The sequence below is a fragment of the Cygnus olor genome, chromosome 8 (genome assembly GCF_009769625.2).
Source record: "Cygnus olor isolate bCygOlo1 chromosome 8, bCygOlo1.pri.v2, whole genome shotgun sequence".
Lineage (NCBI taxonomy): Eukaryota > Metazoa > Chordata > Aves > Anseriformes > Anatidae > Cygnus > Cygnus olor.
In genome coordinates this window covers 9,374,761-9,392,854 of record NC_049176.1, presented here as the reverse complement: position 1 = coordinate 9,392,854, position 18,094 = coordinate 9,374,761, and the positions used below count along the sequence as shown (strand labels likewise).

Below are 18,094 nucleotides of genomic sequence, written 5' to 3'. Positions count from 1 at the left end.
GGTTGCCCTTGGCAGGAGAGGACCACAAGGAGCCTGGGTCCTGCCTCAGCCTCTCCTGGGGCCTTAAAACATTCCCTCTTGCTGTGGGAACTGCCTCGCTGGGGGGTCTAGGGGAAAGCTGTGACCCTCATCCAGCCCAGGGCTGCTCAGATCCCTGCCTGCGTTCCCTGTAACCCTCCTGAAGGTGAGGCTGTGCCTCACCGCAGCCAGGCTCTCCCTCTAGGAGGACGCCAGCCTGCTCTCGTGCCTTCCACCCGCGGCACACAGGTCTGCGCTGACCCCCCAGCCCGGCTGCACCAACCCTTCCCCTCCCCTGCCACGAGGCTTCCACTGGACGGCAGACGAGGAACAGGGCTTCAGCAAACCATTTCTGCCTTCACTGGGGGGCGGCATCGCGAGGGAGTAGAGGGCAACAGCAGAGCTGGCAAGGACTTTGCCAGCCAGCGCTGGTCCCACCATACCTTGCAAAACGGGCCAAGAGCACAGATAATCGGGGAAATTGATGGTGGTGGGGCCGCAGGCACAGCAGGCAGAGAGGCCTCTGGGCAGTGCTTAAATAATGCTGGGTGTGTGAGGAATGACTGGGGCCAGGTGGGGCTGCTCGTGGCCATTAAGTCCCTGGAAAAAATTAAGTTGCAAAAAAAAACAGGCAGCGTTTGAGTGCTGTTCCTCTGATTGCAGCACGCAGGAGCACCCTGAGGGCTGCCAGTGCAAGCACCTCCTCTCTGCCTGCAACCCGTAGTACGGTGGCTGAAATAAAAATGTTCCCCCATGGGGCCGAGCCAGCACCCCAAGCTCCTGCTGTGGGGTCTTCCCTGCGGGCAGGGGCTCCCCATGCCTCTTCTCTGTGCCTCAGGCCTTCGCTCTCCCCGTGTATCCGCTGTCGCTTGTCGCTGTCACTTGTCACTTGTCCCCAGAGCAGTGGGGAGAACTCTGCTCCCCGCCGGGCTCGCCCCATGGCACCTTCGCCCACACGAGGCCACGGCGAGGGCAGCAGGGTGCCGGGCAGCCCATCCCACGCAGCGCAGAGGTCATGGTCCTGAGCACGGTGGGGGCAGAGTCCGGGCCTGTGGGGACTTTTGGTTCCTCTTGCAGCTGCTAAAGGAGAAGGGGCGACGCGACAGCAACCCGCGCAGCCATTTCACAGCACAGCGGGGTGGGGAGGGATGGGAGAAAAGCCCAGAAGAGCTGTCCTCCTTGTGCTGGCCCCATGGAGCTTGCAGAGGGGTCCCAGCAGAGCCGAGGGGGGCTGTGGGGCTTGGCACGGGTGGGCCAGGAGCGAGCCACGGCTACGGGGACACGGGGACGCGGGTAATGCAGTGAGGGTGCCCGCGGGGCAGCTGAAGCCACTTCACCCACCCACAGGGTACCAGCGGCGTTCAGCGTAAGCAGGTCTGGGCCGATCCCAATAATCCTGGAGGTAAAAGTTCAAGGGAATGTTTGATTTTCCAGCGTGCACACCGCGGGGCTGAGCTGCCCCTTGCCCCGCTCCGGGCAGCCCCCCTCGGTGTCCCCTGCCGGGGGTCCCCAGCCAGGCGCCGGGGCGGCTCCTGGCCCAAACCTCTGCCAGAAAAGCGAAGCAGCCGGAGCGAGCCGAGCGCTGGCAGCCTGCCCCGTGACTCCCGTGGGAGGAGTGACGGCAGGGGAGGCACCCGCTCGCCGCCGCCGTGCGCCATAAAGCCAGGCCGCAGCCAGCCCCGGCGAAGGCTCGGCGGCGCAGGGCGGCATGGCGAGGCGGGTGGCCATCATCGGCGGGGGCAGCAGCGGGCTGTGCGCCATCAAAGCCTGCCTGGACGAGGGGCTGGAGCCCGTCTGCTTCGAGAGGAGCAGGGACATCGGCGGGCTGTGGAGGTTTGAGGTAAGCCGTGCCAGGCACGGGCTGCGGGTGTCAGCAGGGGCACTGAAGCCGGCCACGGTGGGGTCCTGGGGCGGGATCCGTGCACATCCTGGTGGGTCCCGGGGAGCCTCGCGGGTGGCAGAACCCCCCCCCCAGCTCCGTCACAAGGCAGTGACCTGCATTGGGACAGGGCCACCGGCACGCTCAGCCGTGCCCCACACTCACAGGAGCAGCCCGAGGAGGGCCGCGCCAGCATCTACCGCTCCGTCATCATCAACACCTCCAAGGAGATGATGTGCTTCAGCGACTTCCCCATCCCCGACGACTTCCCCAACTACATGCACCACTCCAAGATCATGGAGTACTTCCGCATGTACGCCCGGCGCTTCGACCTGCTGCGGCACATCCGCTTCAGGGTGAGAGACGGGGACCTGGGGGGCACACACGCGGCCAGCGCTGTGAAATGCTGACGCCCGCTCCCCCCTGCCCAGACCAGCGTGTGCCGCGTGTCCAAGCGCCCCGACTTCGCCACCACGGGCCGCTGGGAGGTGGTGACCGAGAGCGAGGGCAAGCAGGAGTCGGCCGTCTTCGACGCCGTGCTGGTGTGCACCGGGCACCACACCGACGCGCACCTCCCGCTGCACACCTTCCCCGGTACGCCCCCACGCGCCCCGCATCCCCTGCAGTGAGAAAAAGCCCCCAAAAGCTGTGCTGTGGCTGCGCCTGCTCTCCTCGCTGCTTTTTCTCCCAGCTCCATGTGCGTCGCTGCATGGTCTTTCTCTGGGATGGGTCTGGCAGAGCCGTGGAAGGCTCCCTGGGGCCACAGCACGGATCCTGCTTCATTTTGGGGGGGCCCTCCAGCCCAGCACAGCCTCCCTCCTCCCTCCCCACAGGCATCGAGAAGTTCAAGGGCCGCTACCTCCACAGCCGTGACTACAAGGACCCCCAGGACTTCAAGGACAAGGGGGTCGTTGTCATCGGGATCGGGAACTCGGGCTCGGACCTGGCTGTGGAGATCAGCCAGACGGCCAAGCAGGTGAGCAGCAGCGGGGTCCCCGCGGGCAGAGCGTCCCCTGTGCCTGGTGGCACCGTCCCCAGGCGGGACACCACCCGCTCCACGAGGACACCCATCTAGGGGAGCCCTTGGTGTCCTCACGGCCGCCACAGCTCTGAGGAAGTGACTTTCTTGTTCGCCCAGGTCTTCCTCAGCACCCGCCGCGGTGCGTGGATCCTCAACCGCGTTGGACAACAGGGGTACCCCATCGACATCGTCTTCACCACCCGCCTGAAGGCACTCATGAAGCAGCTGCTGACCTCCTCCATGGCAAGCGACTTCACAGAGAGGCAGCTCAACATGAGATTCGACCACGCGCACTACGGCCTGAAGCCAAAGCACAGGTGCCAAGGAACGCACCCTCCGACGCCGTCCCAGCCATTCCTGGGGACGAGCACCCCTGGGGACGAGCACCGCTGGAGCAGGACGCTGCAGACTCTCCCCACCCCGGTGCCCTGATGGCTCCTTCTGCCTTCCAGGGTCCTCGACCAGCACCCGACCGTCAATGACGACCTGCCCAACCGCATCATTTCGGGCAGGGTGCAGGTGAAGCCGAACGTCCAGGAGTTCACGGAGACATCTGCCATCTTCGAGGACGGCACCAGGGAAGACATCGACGCTGTGATCTTTGCCACGGGGTACAGCTTCTCCTTCCCCTTCCTCAAGGATTATGTGAAGGTGGTGGAGAACCAGGTCTCCCTCTACAAATACGTGTTCCCCATCGACCTGGAGAAGCCGACGCTGGCTTTCATCGGCTTCATCCAGCCCCTGGGAGCCATCATGCCCATCTCGGAGCTCCAGTGTCGCTGGGCCACCCGTGTCTTCAAGGGTAAGCGAGACAAAATGTCCCCTGAGCCTGCAGCCCCGGAGCCAGGGCAGATGGTGCCCAGCCGTGTTTGGGAGGCAGCAGCCAGCTGTGCCACGCTGCTGCCCTCGGCCGTCGCAGCCAGCCGTGCCTTTGCTCGTGCAGCCCCCTGACGCATGGCTTTTCCCCCAGGGCTGAGCACGCTGCCCCCGAGGCACGACATGGAGGCTGACATCAAGCACAAGAAAGAAGAGATGGCCAAGCGGTAAGACCCCACCGGGAACCAGCTGGGATGAGACAGGAGCACCGCGGGCTGGGGGGGGCTGCTGGTGGGCTCCCATGGCTACGTGCCACCAGAGAACAGGGTCCAGCCCTCCCTCCCTGCCCGCAGGTACGTGGCGAGCCGGCGGCACACCATCCAGGTGGATTACATCCCCTACATGGACGAGCTCGCCTGCCAGCTGGGCGTCAAGCCCAACCTGCCCCTGCTCTTCCTCACCGACCCCCCGCTGGCGCTGGAGGTGCTGCTGGGGCCCTGCACGCCCTACCAGTACCGCCTGCGGGGCCCGGGAGCGTGGCAGGGCGCCCGCACGGCCATCCTGACCCAGCGGCAGCGCGTCGTCCAGCCCCTGCAGACGCGGCACGTGGAGGAGAACACCTCTGTCTCCGTCCTGCCGCTCCTCCGCAAGCTGGCCGTGGCCATGGCCATCTTTGCCATCATCTTCGTCCTCCTGTAGGCTCCTGCTCTCTGCCTGGTGGGGTTGGCAATGCCAGGACGGGCCGTGCATCCCCATGGCAGCCGTGCCCCCCGTGCCAAGAGAGCAATCCGCTTGCTGGCACGGCCCTGCACAGCAAACCTGAGGCACCAGAGCCTCCCAGATGTGGCAGCCCCAAATAATGCCCCACGGCTGCACCGGGATGGAGGAAAAACCCTGCCCTTGTGTGGGGAAAACCCCATCCTGCTCAGGCACCGCTGTCACCGAGCGGGGACTGGCCGGGCTGTTCTGTCACCTACAATCCCAACGGGCCTCCACTGATGATGATACCTTCATGGCAAAGGCACAGCAAATTTTCTGACTGGATTAAAGTGTCTTAAACAGAGCCAGAAAGCTGTCCTGTTTTTCACGTCCCCCTGCGTGCTGGGGACACACACGGCTTGGGGTCTGCATACACACGCGTGTATCCATGGCAAAGCAGCCTCGTCTGGGGCACGCGGAGCCGGAGCAGATGGCCGGGGTCACAGCAGCACGGATCAGTCCCATCCTGTCACACACAGCCTGATGGGGACGTGGGTTGGGGAGCTGGAACAGCGCCAGCTGCTCCTGGCCACCACGCGCCGAGGCTGGCACCAGTGCCCGGAGCATCTCCCCCATCTTGTTTTCCATGCCATGACTTGCCAAAATTTGGAGCGCGGCCACGTCTCAGCCCCCACACCCAGGAAGTCCCTGGGGCTGGATTCAACATCATTAAGTGCTTACAGAAGATAATGACCCCTTTGCGGAGGGCGGGCGGGAGGTGTGGCGCGGCGCTGTGGGAACCTGTAGATCATGTCTGGATGAAGCCTCTCGCAATGCCCCGGCTGCCCTCGGCCACCCCTGCTGGGAAGCACCGGGACACCTGGTGCTGGCCGAGCGGCACCGCACGCATCCTGTGCCCCCTGCCAGCCTTCCCCCGCTGCCACCGCCGGCCATGGCTGCCCAGAGAGTGGCCGTCATCGGTGCCGGCGCCTCCGGCCTGTGCGCCCTGAAATGCTGCCTGGATGAGGGGCTGGAGCCCACCTGCTTCGAGAGGAGCGGGGACATCGGGGGGCTGTGGCGCTTCGAGGTAAGCCCCGCGCCGTGCCGGGCTGCCCTGGGCGGCAGCAGGGACGGGATCGTTTACAGGCAGCTAACGAAGCACCGCTGCCCTGCGGCGGGACGTCCCCTGGGCGCAGGCTGGTGTGCTGCCAGCACGGGGACCTGTGCCACCAGCAGCAGGACGGATCCTGCCCAAGGACCCGCGGCTGGGGCCAGCCCTCACCCCAGGGCTCGCTGCTCTGGCTCAGGCTTCGCTCTTCCCATCCCTCCCTTCCCCGCCAGCCTCGCTCCCACCCATCCCTTCCCCTGTGCCTACCCCCCCGCTCCCCAGCTGTCCTGCTGCTGGTGGCATCCCTCCCCTACCTGTCCCGGTCCCCTCCTGCCCAGCCTGTCCCTGGAAGCCCGGGCTGCTCCTCTCCCTGCTCCTGTGCCTCTCCCACGCACCGGCACCAGGCGCTGCCTCTGCTCTGCCTGCACGGGGGAACCCCCGGATTTGTTCCTGCCCCCGCCAAGCGATGCGGCTGCCTCTTTTCACTGGGACCCCCGCCAACCAGGCGTGCCTCGCTGCCCTGCCCTGCCCTGCCACGAGCGCGGGAGCCTGGGGCACGCTGCACAGCACCAGCCTGGGATTTTGGGCTGCTTGGCTGAAACAACGCTGCTTTTCCCCGTGGTGGGTCTGGAACAGCGATGGAGCAGAGCCAAGGCAGGGGAGCCGGAGGCTGAGCTGCTGGGGCAGAGACACTGGGAGTGCAGACAGCCACTGAGCTGACACCGGAGCCAGCTCGGCGTCCTGTGGGACCGATGGGGCAGTGGCACCACAGGAGGCTTTGGGAACCCCCCCAAATCTCCCCCTGGCTGGCACTGAGCCGTGCCCCACACTCACAGGAGCAGCCCGAGGAGGGCCGCGCCAGCATCTACCGCTCCGTCATCATCAACACCTCCAAGGAGATGATGTGCTTCAGCGACTTCCCCATCCCCGACGACTTCCCCAACTACATGCACCACTCCAAGATCATGGAGTACTTCCGCATGTACGCCCGGCGCTTCGACCTGCTGCGGCACATCCACTTCAGGGTGAGAGACGGGGACCTGGGGGGCACACACGCGGCCAGCGCTGTGAAATGCTGACGCCCGCTCCCCCCTGCCCAGACCAGCGTGTGCCGCGTGTCCAAGCGCCCCGACTTCGCCACCACGGGCCGCTGGGAGGTGGTGACCGAGAGCGAGGGCAAGCAGGAGTCGGCCGTCTTCGACGCCGTGCTGGTGTGCACCGGGCACCACACCGACGCGCACCTCCCGCTGCACACCTTCCCCGGTACGCTCCCACGCGCCCCGCACCCCTGCCACCAGGTGCTTGCCTCTCCCCCGAGACCCCTCACGGCACCATCCCCACCAGATGAGCCCTGACCCAGCTCTGGTTGCTGCCAAAATGCTCCTGTGGGTTAAAAGCCTGAGCGGGGTGCTCAGGGCCATGCTGAGCATCTCCTAGGCTGGATGGAGATGGCACCACCTCGCTGGGCACCGTCCCGCTGGACTGCTCCCAGAGCACACCACCAGCCCGAGCAGGGCACAGCCACCCGCACCCGGCACAGCTTTGCTCTCTCTTGCAGGGCTGGAGAGTTTTGAGGGCTGGTACTTGCACAGCCGGGACTACAAGAGCCCATGGGCCTTCACGGGGAAGCAGGTCGTCGTGGTCGGCACTGGGAATTCGGGCATCGATATCGCGGTGGAGCTGAGCCACACAGCCAAGCAGGTGAGCTCCGGAGCCACCCGGGCTCAACACTCTCCTGCTCCTCTTTGCGCCCAGCCTGTTTTTATTCCCAGCCCAAGCAATCTGTCTGAGTTTGGGCCAGCAACTCGCTTCAGATTAAATGTCCCCTCTCGCTCACTGGGGTATTTGTTTAAAGAGTGATCCAACTCCAGAGGGCACCAAGCAAATATCTGCCCTCCCTCCAGCACTGAACCCACCCAAAGCGCCTCATCCCCTCCCAATCCACCCAAGGGGCACAGTGGGGTCCAGCCCTCCAAAGCCTATAATATAATATGCTAGCATATAATATATAAGACTACCTGAACAGGAGGACCACAGTGGGACGTGGGTCGACACCGCTGCCTCCTTTCTCCTTCCTCCCAGGTCTTCCTCAGCACCAAGCGCGGGGCCTGGGTGATGCACCGGGTGGCGGAAGGTGGGTACCCCTTCGACTTCTCCTACCTCAGCCGCTTCATCCAGCTCCTCCAGAGCCTGCTGCCCCTCTCTGTGAGCAACTTTGTGCTAGAGAGGAAGCTCAACGCCCGCTTTGACCATGCGCTCTACGGTCTGCAGCCCCAGCACCGGTGAGCACCCAGGCAGTACCACGGGGACCTGCCTGTGCCCCCAGCCCCGCATGAGCTCTGTCTGTGCCCTCCAGGGTCCTCAGTCAGCACGCGACCATCAACGACGACCTGCCCAACCGCATCATTTCGGGCAGGGTGCGGGTGAAGCCAATCATTCAGGAGTTCACGGAGACATCTGCCATCTTTGAGGATGGCACCAGGGAAGACATTGATGCCGTGGTCTTTGCCACGGGGTACAGCTTCTCCTTCCCCTTCCTCGAGGACTGTGTGAAGGTGGTGGAGAACCAGGCCTCTCTCTACAAATTCATGTTCCCTGTTGACCTGGAGAAACCGACGCTGGCTTTCATCGGCTTCATCCAGCCCCTGGGAGCCATCATGCCCATCTCAGAGCTCCAGTGTCGCTGGGCCACCCACATCTTCAAGGGTAAGTGAGGTGGGTGGAGGATGTAGCCAGGCTCTTCCAGGTGCTGCAAAGCCAAGTCGTTAAGCTGGTAGCACCTCCTTCTCCTTTTGTCCTCCTTCTGTGTAGGAACAAAAACCAACATTGCATTTCACAACGAGCCTTGCGCTCCTTTTAATCTTGCAGGGTTGGTAACAGTTCTCCTTGTCTGCAGCCTACTTTCTCCCTTTTCTTTCTTTGCACGTGCCTCCCTCTTGCTCCCTGCTTGGTGGCCCAAAGCACGAGCAGAGGCCACGCTGGGTACAGAGGCCCACGTCTGCCAGGAGCACAGCTCTCCCTCCTTCCTCTCCTTCCCCAGGGCTGCAGGAGCTGCCTCCAACCAGCACCATGCTGGCTGACATTGCACAAACCAAGGAGAAGATGGCCAAGCGGTAAGGACCCTATGCAGCATTACCCCTGCCGTCATCCCCTCCGTGACCATACATCGAGCCTCCCTCCCTGCCCGCAGGTACGTGGCGAGCCGGCGGCACACCATCCAGGTGGATTACATCCCCTACATGGACGAGCTCGCCTGCCAGCTGGGCGTCAAGCCCAACCTGCCCCTGCTCTTCCTCACCGACCCCCCGCTGGCGCTGGAGGTGCTGCTGGGGCCCTGCACGCCCTACCAGTACCGCCTGCGGGGCCCGGGAGCGTGGCAGGGCGCCCGCACGGCCATCCTGACCCAGCGGCAGCGCGTCGTCCAGCCCCTGCGCGGCGCGGCCGGGCGCAAGGTGCCGCGCTCCAGCTTGGTGCCGCACGTCCTCAAGGTGTTCTTCAGCGTCGGTTTGATTGCAGCCACGCTCGCCTATGTCTTGCTCTCCCCTTAACCCGAAATAAAGGGGATCGCGGGTCCTGCTGGCCACCTTATGCTCTTAGACATATAGCCACATGGTCATATGGTTGTATGGCCATATGGCCTGAAATTTTGGGTATACTTGTGCCAGGAGTTGGACTCGATGATCCCTGTAGGTCCTTTCCAACTCGGGATATTCTATGATTTTATGATTCTGTGATCTTATTTCTCACTTTGGGGTTTTGCTGTTGTGGAGGACGCTCCGGGGACAGGGCTCACACCCTCACCTCCCAACACCTCTGCAGGCTGCGGAGGGTGGGAGACCAACAACACAACCCCAAAAAAGGGGCAATAAAGCTGCTCCCGGTGCCCCGGGGCTGACGTGCCAGGCTCCGTGTCTCCTCCGTGCTGACAGACCCTCCGCCACCACACCCCCCAGAGCCCACAAGCGACATGGCCGGCCGCCCACAGCAAAGATGGCGGCGCCCGCCCGGCCCGCCGTGAAGCCGCGCCGCCCTCACCCAAAATGGAGGCGGGGCAGAGCGCCCCGCAGAGGCCGGCGGTGGCGGCGGCCGCCATTTTGAGCGGAGGCGGAGAGTGGCGGCGGCGGCGGCGGCGGCGGCGGGGGCAGGTGGGGCCGCGACCGGGGGCTGCCGGGGGGCAGGGGGCTGCCGGGGGGACGGGGCGGGGGGGCCGCTGCTGCTGCCGCCCCGTCCCGCTAAACGGCGGTTCCGGGGCGGGTGGCGGCTGGGCGCCACGGTGGGTGGCAGGAGGGTGGCACGGTGGGTGCCCGGTGGGGCTGTGGCAGCGCTCCGAGTCACCTTCTGTCACCGGACCCCCCCCCCCCGGTGTCACTGTTTGGGGGCTGTGTCACAGCCCGGCTGCTGCCACCAGCCTCGTCCCAGCCGCGCACTCAGGGCGAGACGTGCCTCCGGGGCTCGTCCCTGCAGCCCGGTGCCAGCAGAAGCACCGAACGGCCCGTTTTCTCCACCAAAATAGTCATGAATTTGGGCCACTCGGCCTTTTTTGGGTGGCTTCGGTGCCCAGAGGTGAGTGCTGAGCGGTCTGCGGGCGACGGGTGCTGAACAGCAAACCCAAACTGCAAACCCGCCTCTCCAAAATCATAGACTCCTAGAGTGGCTCGGGTTGGAAGGGATCTCAGAGCCCACCCAGTTCCAACCCCCGCCGTGGGCAGCGATGCCACCCACCAGATAAGGTTGGCCAAGGCCCCATCCATCGTGGTCTTGAGCACCTCCAGGGATGGCGCATCCACAGTCTCTCTGGGCAACCTGTGCCAGTGCCTCACCACCCTCTGAGTGAAGAATTTCCTCCTAATCTCTAATCTAAATCTTCCCTCTTTTAGTTTAAAGCCATTCCCCCTTGTCCTGTCAATATCTGATTGAGCAAAGAGTTGCTCCCCATTGTTTTTATCCTCACGGCCTGCCGTGGTTCGTGAGGTTCACCTGCCAGGTTCGTTGAGGTGCTGCAGAGGTTTGCTTGGGCTTTGGTGTTGGCAGCGTGTGTATTATTGACTTGGACGATGCACTAGGAACTTCTTGTGTCAAGGCGACAAAGCGTGCTGTGCTGCAGGGGCTCACCAGAGTTCAGGAGGGTTTGGGCTGTGAAAGTTAACTCAGTGAAGCCACGTACAACAGGCTGTGCTCGAGGAGCTGTGCCTCCCTGTCCCAATGTGGTAGGGGGGCTGTGTGCGTGGTGCAGGAGGTGCTCGTGTCTGCCACGACGCTCTGGAGAGGAGGCACCGCTTGGGAGAAACCGCAGGAAATGTTTTAGGAGTGTGGTCTGTAAGGGACAGCCAAAGGGATGGGATTCCTCGTAGAGAAGAGAAGGGGGAGCTTTGTAAAAGCCTGCGTGTATCTCTCAGGTCTGTCTTCATACAAGAGGTTCAGCCCTTCTGACGTGCCTCGCAGCAGAGCAGTAAGGGAGCCGTAGCAGAGGTGCTGCGGAAGAAACCTCTTAACACCCTGTGCAGTCACACAGGGGCAGGTTTTGTGGGGAGCTGCGCAAACCTCCTCCGGGGCAGAGGGCAAGGGTGTCAGACTGAGCGGCCCAACACCTCTCCCGGCCTGAACCACTCAGGGACGCTTGATCCTCACTGCAGGAGGGTAGGCGTATGGGCTAGCTGTCCTCCAGCCCTTGGGATTTAAGAAATACTTCAGTAATTGCTTCGTAATGTTCTAAAGCCTGGCTTTGGCTGGCAGCCTTGCCTGGCACCCTTCATATAACTTGATCTTCTAAACAAATCCCCAAATGTCGTAACTAAGCGAATGAAGCAAGGCTGGCCGTCCTCCTGCCTTGCTCTGCAGAGCTGGCGATTGGCTTAGCCGAGCTGCAAAATAAAGCTGGGAAGGGGATGAGAACCCCGACCCATCTCGGCTCCTGAAAACCGCCTAAGGCCTGGAGACTCCCACGTAACCCACAGTGGCTCTGTTGTTTGTCCCAGGAGGTGCGTAGCTGCTTGTGGCTGGGCGCTGCATGGCCAGTTCGTCCTGCTTTGCCTTCTCCAGGCTGGGCGAGATGGGGATGACGGTGCCGGGGCGGCTGGATGTGCCCGTCCCAACTGATGTGCCTCCCAATGCCCCCGCGTTGGGTGACGGGTGCAATGAGCATACCTCCTCGCTGTGCTCTGCCACGGCTGACGTGGTGGCCTGAACAAGACATGAACACCATCGAGAGCTGAGCTTCTTGCAGGCACCACGGCGGTAGCCCCTTGCCTTGGCCAAGCTCCAGCCTGGGCGATTCCACTCGGGCGCTTTGAGCGCTCCCTGCCACTCCTGCCAGGCGCGAGGCTCTGCTCTTCTGCCCGCGAGCTCTCGGAGACTTGTTGGGAGCTGTTAAACAGCTGCTACTTTCACTCTCTGGCTGTTTTCTTGCTGGACGTAGCATTTTTTTTCTGGAGAGCCCAACTGTGGGACTGTGAAAGAGGCTCTGTTAGCGCCAACCAACTGATTTGCCAGTAAAGGTTGGCTTTATTTTTCCCGTCAGTGCCTCTGTGCTCTGCTGTCTGGTAAGGGCTTGTGTAAGACGCAGTACAACTCATATCTGCTGTAGAATGTAACAATTAGCAGCGTAACTATCATGATGGTTCATAAGGATACGGCTATAATTAGGTCAAGCTGTCTTGTTTGTTAAACTCCCCTTCAGCTCCCAAACTTGGCACTGGGAATGAACTTTGGGCCTTTTTTAGGCTTGCTGTCAGTCTGTCCTGGCAAAGGGCGCTGGGAAGCAGCGCTCTCGCTGCGCTCCTCGCTGCAGGAGCCCGCGGGCAGAGGCACGCTGCCCTCCTCTCCCTCCCACAGGGGCTGCTGAGCTGCCATGGGCAACACCACCAGCGAGCGAGTGTCTGGGGAGCGCCATGGCTCCAAGTCTCACCGCTCCGACGGCTCCAGCACACCCCACGCTGCCAAGGAGCACCCGCACAAGATCATGGTGGGCAGCACCGACGACCCCAGCGTGTTCAGCTCCCACGACTCCAAGGTAGGGGATGGCTGCTGCCTTCACAGTCCTTCCGTCTGGGGTCCTGGCTGGAGCTTCAGCTTGTCCCAGAGCCCTGTGCTGGGCTCAGTCTGTGTGGAGAGGGATTTTAGCAAGCGGGCAGTAGCAGCTGATGTGAGAGCTGCCCTGCGTTTAATTCAAGCGCTGTGTGGCTAAACACAGGTAGGGCCACGGGGTCCTGGGAGACCCCTTTTGTAGAAGGAACCACAGGCTGAGCTGCAGCACAACAGAAACATCCCCTGCGCGTTGAGCCGCTCGCATAGGCTGGTGTTGCTCTTGTCTGGGATGTGCAGGTGGGCTGGTAGAGCCGGGGGGAAGTGAGCGTGACCCCCGTTGTCTCCGTGACTCAGCCAGGCTCTGGTGTTCTTTGTCAGATTCCTGGGGACAAGGAGTTTGTGTCGTGGCAGCCGGATCTGGAGGAGTCGGTGAAACCATCCCAACAGGCTCGCCCCACTGTCATCCGCTGGGCTGATGGGGGCAAAGAGGTCTTCATCTCCGGATCTTTCAACAACTGGAGCACCAAGATCCCGCTCATCAAGAGGTAGCCAGCCCCTCGGGTCACCCTGTGCTCTCCTCTGCTCCAGTGCAGGCAGCAGGTTCTCCTCTCGGTGCCGGATGCTGTTCCTCTTGCTCACCTGGCTTTTTTCGGTTCAGAATGCCTGAGCTAGAGGTCACAAACACACGGTCAGCTTCTCCCCGGGGTGGTGCTGCTGTGGTGGTAGGAAGTTGTGAAACAGCGGGACAGGACAGGACGGGCAGCTTTGTTTTCCCAGCTGGATGCCGGGAACTGCAATGCTGCAGTCCTGGCCCCAGAGCCCTGCCCAGGTACGCTGCAGTTCCCTGGGAGCTCTCCCCAGGCTGTGGCCTTACCTCATGCCTAGTTGTGCTGTTGCCAGCAGGGGCTGTTTAGTCGTCCCTCACATGTCTCCCTGCCATAGTGATTTTCTTGTTGCTCTGCAATACATCTGGGTTTTTCCTGGAAACACTGTGTAGGACTCTAGGCATAACCCCAGCAAATATGTGGCATGGGTTTATCTCAACTGCAGACTCCACAGGCAGAGCTGTTGTGCTTCCTGCTCTCATCCTGCAGTGCCAGCACAAGTTTAGATGTGTTGTCCACACATCCTTGCACACAGCATCTGACACAACAGCTTCCGTGGGCACGCAGGGCAGGTCTGCAAGCCGGGCTCCTAGGGGTTTGAGTCGTGCTGGGGCTCTGAGCGTGCTCTTTTCTGGGACCCCATGGAAGGGCAGCATCCAGAGCATCACCGGGGTAATGGTGTGGCACGTCTCTTCTCTCTGCACAGCCACAACGACTTTGTTGCTATCCTGGACCTCCCGGAAGGAGAGCACCAGTACAAATTCTTTGTGGACGGCCAGTGGGTCCATGACCCATCGGAGGTAACTCTCAAAGCTTTATCCCTGCAGATCTTGCCCTGGTCAGGGGATTAGAAATGATTTGACCGCAGCAGAGGGAGAGCAGGAAGATCAGAGGGTATCTGCCAAAATAAAAGGAGAACTCCATCCCACAAATCCTGTCAGAGGCTGGTTGCTCTGGGCTTAGACAGGCTGTATGGGGACTAGCTGTATGGGGGAGCACGGGGGAGGTATTGGGTGGCAGTAAGACACCAGAAAGCTTTAAAGGCCCATTCAGAGTCAGCTACATGGAAAGACAAGCCACAGGTCAGCATTCACTTGCAGGTTCTCCTGCAAACTGAATCACGCAGGATCAGCATGGGAAGGAGAGGACACTTACCCATCGGCATGTAGCAGGAAGGAGATTGAAAACAGGAGGTGATGCTGGAGCCTGGGAGTAAAGGGAGATCCTCCCAGGATAATCAGCAGAGATCTGCAAGCGCAGAGCGGAGCTAGACTCTTGCCTCCTGTGCTCTGAGATAATGACATAGCAAAGGCAATGTGGGCTGGGAGAATCTGTGTGCGCTTCAGCTGAGGGTAACGTAGGAAGACTCTTACCTCTGTTCTCTCCAGCCTGTGGTCACCAGCCAGATGGGGACGATTAACAACCTGATTCACGTCAAGAAGTCTGACTTTGAGGTGTTCGATGCTTTGAAGGTGGATTCCCTGGAGAGCTCAGAAACCTCAGGTCGGGGTGAGTTTTTTGTGGCATTGCAGCTTTGCATGCGCTATTCTCCACCTCCTGCTCTGAGACTCACTGCTCGGGGGGTGAACGGACCCCTGAGCAGAGGTGTAGGCCTGGAGAGATTCGGGTTTGGCAGCGTGTCCTGCCTGTGTCCTCAGCAGCCCCCAGCCAAGGCCTCGTCTCCATGAGGGGCTGTGCTGGTGTAACTTGTTCTGTGCTAGCACTGTCCCAGAGCAAGGTCGGTGCCTGTCTGCGGCTGAGGCTGCCATTTCAGACTGGTGAACGCCAGGAACATCACCCCTCTCTGTCTGCTCAACTGTGAGTAAGTCATCTGATCTGGGGTGGCAGCTAGGCGAGAGCAGGAGCCGGGTTATTTTCAGAAGCTGCTCCTGGTTTTCACGCCAAGGCGATTTGTACTATTGCTGGCACATCGGAAACCTTCCTTCGCTCGTGTTACAGCGGCAGGTTAGGTTACCGCGCAGGCGCTGGCGGTGCTGGCAGGTAGCTCAGTCATGTTTTGGTCCAGGGCGCTCTGAGAGCAGTCTGCTCTCCCTGGAATAAACCGTCTCAGGTACAACCTCAGCTCTAGGCCCTTGCCCAGCATGAAGAGAAGCCGGCAAGCAGCAGCAGCTCCGAGGAGGTGGAACCCTTCCGGGTGCTGGCTGTCCCCAAATGATCAGGTTGTATGTGGCTGGGAGATGCGGCCCTTCCCGCTTCCAGCGCCATCGAGCTCCTGTGGTCCCTCACACAGGCTGAACGGCTCCTAAACCTGGAATTCCCATTCTGGGACCTCCCCGTCAGGCAGTTGTGCAGCACCAGCGAGCGTGCAGGTGGCTGCTTGCTGTGCCCCCGTGCCTGCTGCAAAGGGTGCTGCTCGGCCCAGGGAGAGAGACCCAGCAGGGCTGAGAGTCTTGTAGGGGTCTCGGAGTGGATACCGCAGGCTGCCTGTGTTGTGTCAGTGCATGCGCCAGCTTATAGCCATGCTTGGAAATGCCCAGGGCTTGCCTGGCTGCTTATTGTGCTGTGAGAAGTCTGATCTGTTGCTGTAGGATACATGGCTGAGGGGAGACCACCTGTCCCCTAGCTGCTGTGGCTTCTAGCCGTGAGACGTGACGACCCTGCACTGCTGCCCCACTGCATGCTAACCCCAGTCTGCCCAGGACCAATTGCAGGCTGGGCTCATGGAAGACACTAATGCCTGAAAGACCCTCTTGGGCGCTGCTCTGGGCTTGCCGGTCTTGCTTTAGCCGTCTCATGTCTCTTCCCTTTAGACTTATCAAGTTCACCACCCGGACCGTACGGCCAAGAGATGTATGTATACCGGCCCGAGGAGCGCTTCAAATCCCCACCCATCCTCCCGCCTCACCTCCTCCAGGTCATCCTCAACAAGGACACCAACATCTCGGTGGGTACCGGCACACTGCCCGCGTACAGAGAGCCATGTGGGGACGGAAGGGGAGTCTTGTCTGCAAGGAGCCTGGTCTCCCCTTTGCTGGCACCTGGCCCTTGCTCTTTGCTGGGAAAAACATCCATTTTCCTATTAACCACTCTGGTTTGGCCCCTTGCTCTGCCTGGTGCTCAGCTGGGCTGTGTTCACGTTCAGAACAGCCACCCAGCAGCTCAGGTTGCCCGAGGTGGCAGCTCCTTGCTCGGTGGCAGCATCCTTCCCCGTGCTGGCTGGGGCTTCTGGGGTCAGGGCTCTGCTGTTCCCTCCTGACACTTCTCTTGTCCTAGTGTGACCCAGCACTGCTGCCCGAACCCAACCACGTCATGCTCAACCACCTCTACGCGCTCTCCATCAAGGTAAGGGCAGAACCCTGGCGTTCACTGGGTGAGGAAAGGAGAGCAGCTGCGGCTCCCAGGAGCCTGCAGGGCACAGGACCTGGGTGGAGATGGTGGCAGGGGGCTGGAGGACCCACACAAGGAGCTCTCGGCTGCCTGGTGAAACGTAGCACATGCAGGGGTGTAGGTTGTGGCCTCCTTACAGCCCCAAAATTCCCTGTAGCTGCCTCCCCACAGCGCAGTGGGGCTGGGATCTGCACCAGATCCTTCCCTTGCTCTGCCCTGGCTCCCTGTCACAGGGGATGGATGCGTCTTGCTGGCTGTGGGGCTCGGGACAGCAGGGACCCGCTGGGGGGCTCCCTGAGCCCATGGAGCAGCGGGGGCCTCTCACTCACAGCTCTTTTGGGATGCCCTACTCTGGGGCGGCGCGGCCGGGCTGCGTCGAGCCCCCCGCCTGCTCCAGCTGACGCTGTGCCTCTCGCAGGACGGCGTGATGGTGCTCAGTGCCACGCACCGCTACAAGAAGAAGTACGTCACCACGCTGCTCTACAAGCCCATCTGAGCTGGGGCCTCATCCGCCCCCCACGCAGGACACGAAATGCCACTTTGTCTGCACACGCTGGGCCACGGGACTTGTGTGGGGACTGGCCACTGGCTCCAGCCTCAAACCCGGCAGGGACACAGGCCCCGGTGATGAGCCCGAGCCTGCTGGGGCCTGTGGCACTGTCCCATCCTACTGGTGTGGTTTGATTTAACCCTTGGTTTCCACCCACCTCCAGCTCCCCTTGGCTTCTGTGAGTCTGGGGCTGCTTTGCTGCTCACCAGAACAGCCTTCCCTCGCTCCCAACACGGAAAGGGCTTCACCTTACCTATCTCCTCCAGCCTGCGAGGGCCCCGAGGCCATCCTGGCACCGTCCTCAGCCCAGGCCAGCAGCAGCGTGTCCTCCTGCTGCCCTGGCGATGACTCCAAGGCCACGCTGGTCCCTGGGGGCTCCGGGAGGCCCGTCCTGCCATCCGTCCCTGTCCCCCAGCCCTGAGTGTGGGGCTGCCCCCTCCTCGTGCTCCCCAGCTTCGAGCTCGCAGCTCCGGCCACAGCCCTCCGCCGGGTTCAGTGCTGAGCCAGCAGGAGGGAGGGAACAGGCAGACGCAGCCACGCTTACCTGCTGCCAGGACAGCGCCGCGAAGGACTGAACACCTGAACACCTGCCCCGGCCCCGCCGGCACAGCGAGCGGGACACCTGCGCACACCCGCGCTCAAGGGGGGGCCTGGGGAGAGCGGAGCACGGCAGGTGCCCCAGGCCCCCAGCTGCACCGTCTGCTGCCGAAGCAGTGCCATGTGACAGGGTTTTCTCTATTTATTACAGTATTTATTGTTCTCGGTGCCGCTGGCCTGGTGTTGGAGGGGGGATCTGGAGCGGCGAAGCCTCTCGTGCCACCCCGCCGCAGCATCGCTCGCAGGTGCTGGGCTGCTGGCCGTGGGGTGAGCCGGCGTGAGGGGAGGGAAGGGAACACCCTGCAGGGCACAGAGCTGCCCTGAGTGCTCGGGGAGGGGGGGTCAGAGCTGTCCCCCTGGGCACGGGCACTGCCTATGGCCCCTGAGGCCTGGGTGGCATGGGGAGGAGGGCACAGCTGCAGGGACAGGC

At 62.2% G+C, this 18,094-nt stretch overlaps 3 protein-coding genes across 5 annotated transcripts; all 3 read left to right on the top strand.

Annotated features, from left to right (window-relative positions):
- Positions 1 to 1,299: 1,299 nt before the first annotated feature.
- LOC121074203 (flavin-containing monooxygenase 5-like) lies at positions 1,300 to 4,797 on the top strand. Of its 2 annotated transcripts, none has more exons than XM_040565991.1 (8): positions 1,300 to 1,858; positions 2,065 to 2,253; positions 2,329 to 2,491; positions 2,731 to 2,873; positions 3,036 to 3,235; positions 3,371 to 3,720; positions 3,889 to 3,961; positions 4,088 to 4,797. In XM_040565991.1, the coding sequence occupies exons 1-8, from the start codon at positions 1,727 to 1,729 to the stop codon at positions 4,431 to 4,433; spliced, it is 1,596 nt and encodes a 531-aa protein (XP_040421925.1). In that variant the 5' UTR covers positions 1,300 to 1,726; the 3' UTR covers positions 4,434 to 4,797. The 2 variants fall into 2 exon arrangements, with proteins under 2 accessions (XP_040421925.1, XP_040421926.1); XM_040565992.1 differs by having other exon boundaries at positions 1,646 to 1,858; positions 2,028 to 2,253.
- A 31-nt stretch (positions 4,798 to 4,828) lies between these two features.
- LOC121074223 (flavin-containing monooxygenase 5-like) lies at positions 4,829 to 9,129 on the top strand. Its single transcript, XM_040566022.1, has 8 exons — positions 4,829 to 5,520; positions 6,378 to 6,566; positions 6,642 to 6,804; positions 7,100 to 7,242; positions 7,624 to 7,823; positions 7,898 to 8,247; positions 8,582 to 8,654; positions 8,732 to 9,129. Exons 1-8 carry the CDS (start codon positions 5,386 to 5,388, stop codon positions 9,087 to 9,089), a joined length of 1,611 nt encoding a protein of 536 aa, XP_040421956.1. The 5' UTR covers positions 4,829 to 5,385; the 3' UTR covers positions 9,090 to 9,129.
- A 425-nt stretch (positions 9,130 to 9,554) lies between these two features.
- On the top strand, positions 9,555 to 17,831 carry PRKAB2 (protein kinase AMP-activated non-catalytic subunit beta 2). 2 transcript variants are annotated; one of them, XM_040566003.1, is made up of 8 exons: positions 9,555 to 9,686; positions 12,373 to 12,550; positions 12,943 to 13,109; positions 13,876 to 13,969; positions 14,558 to 14,672; positions 15,941 to 16,074; positions 16,404 to 16,472; positions 16,936 to 17,831. In XM_040566003.1, the coding sequence occupies exons 2-8, from the start codon at positions 12,389 to 12,391 to the stop codon at positions 17,011 to 17,013; spliced, it is 819 nt and encodes a 272-aa protein (XP_040421937.1). In that variant the 5' UTR covers positions 9,555 to 9,686; positions 12,373 to 12,388; the 3' UTR covers positions 17,014 to 17,831. The 2 variants fall into 2 exon arrangements, with proteins under 2 accessions (XP_040421937.1, XP_040421936.1); XM_040566002.1 differs by having other exon boundaries at positions 14,558 to 14,678.
- Positions 17,832 to 18,094: the final 263 nt, after the last annotated feature.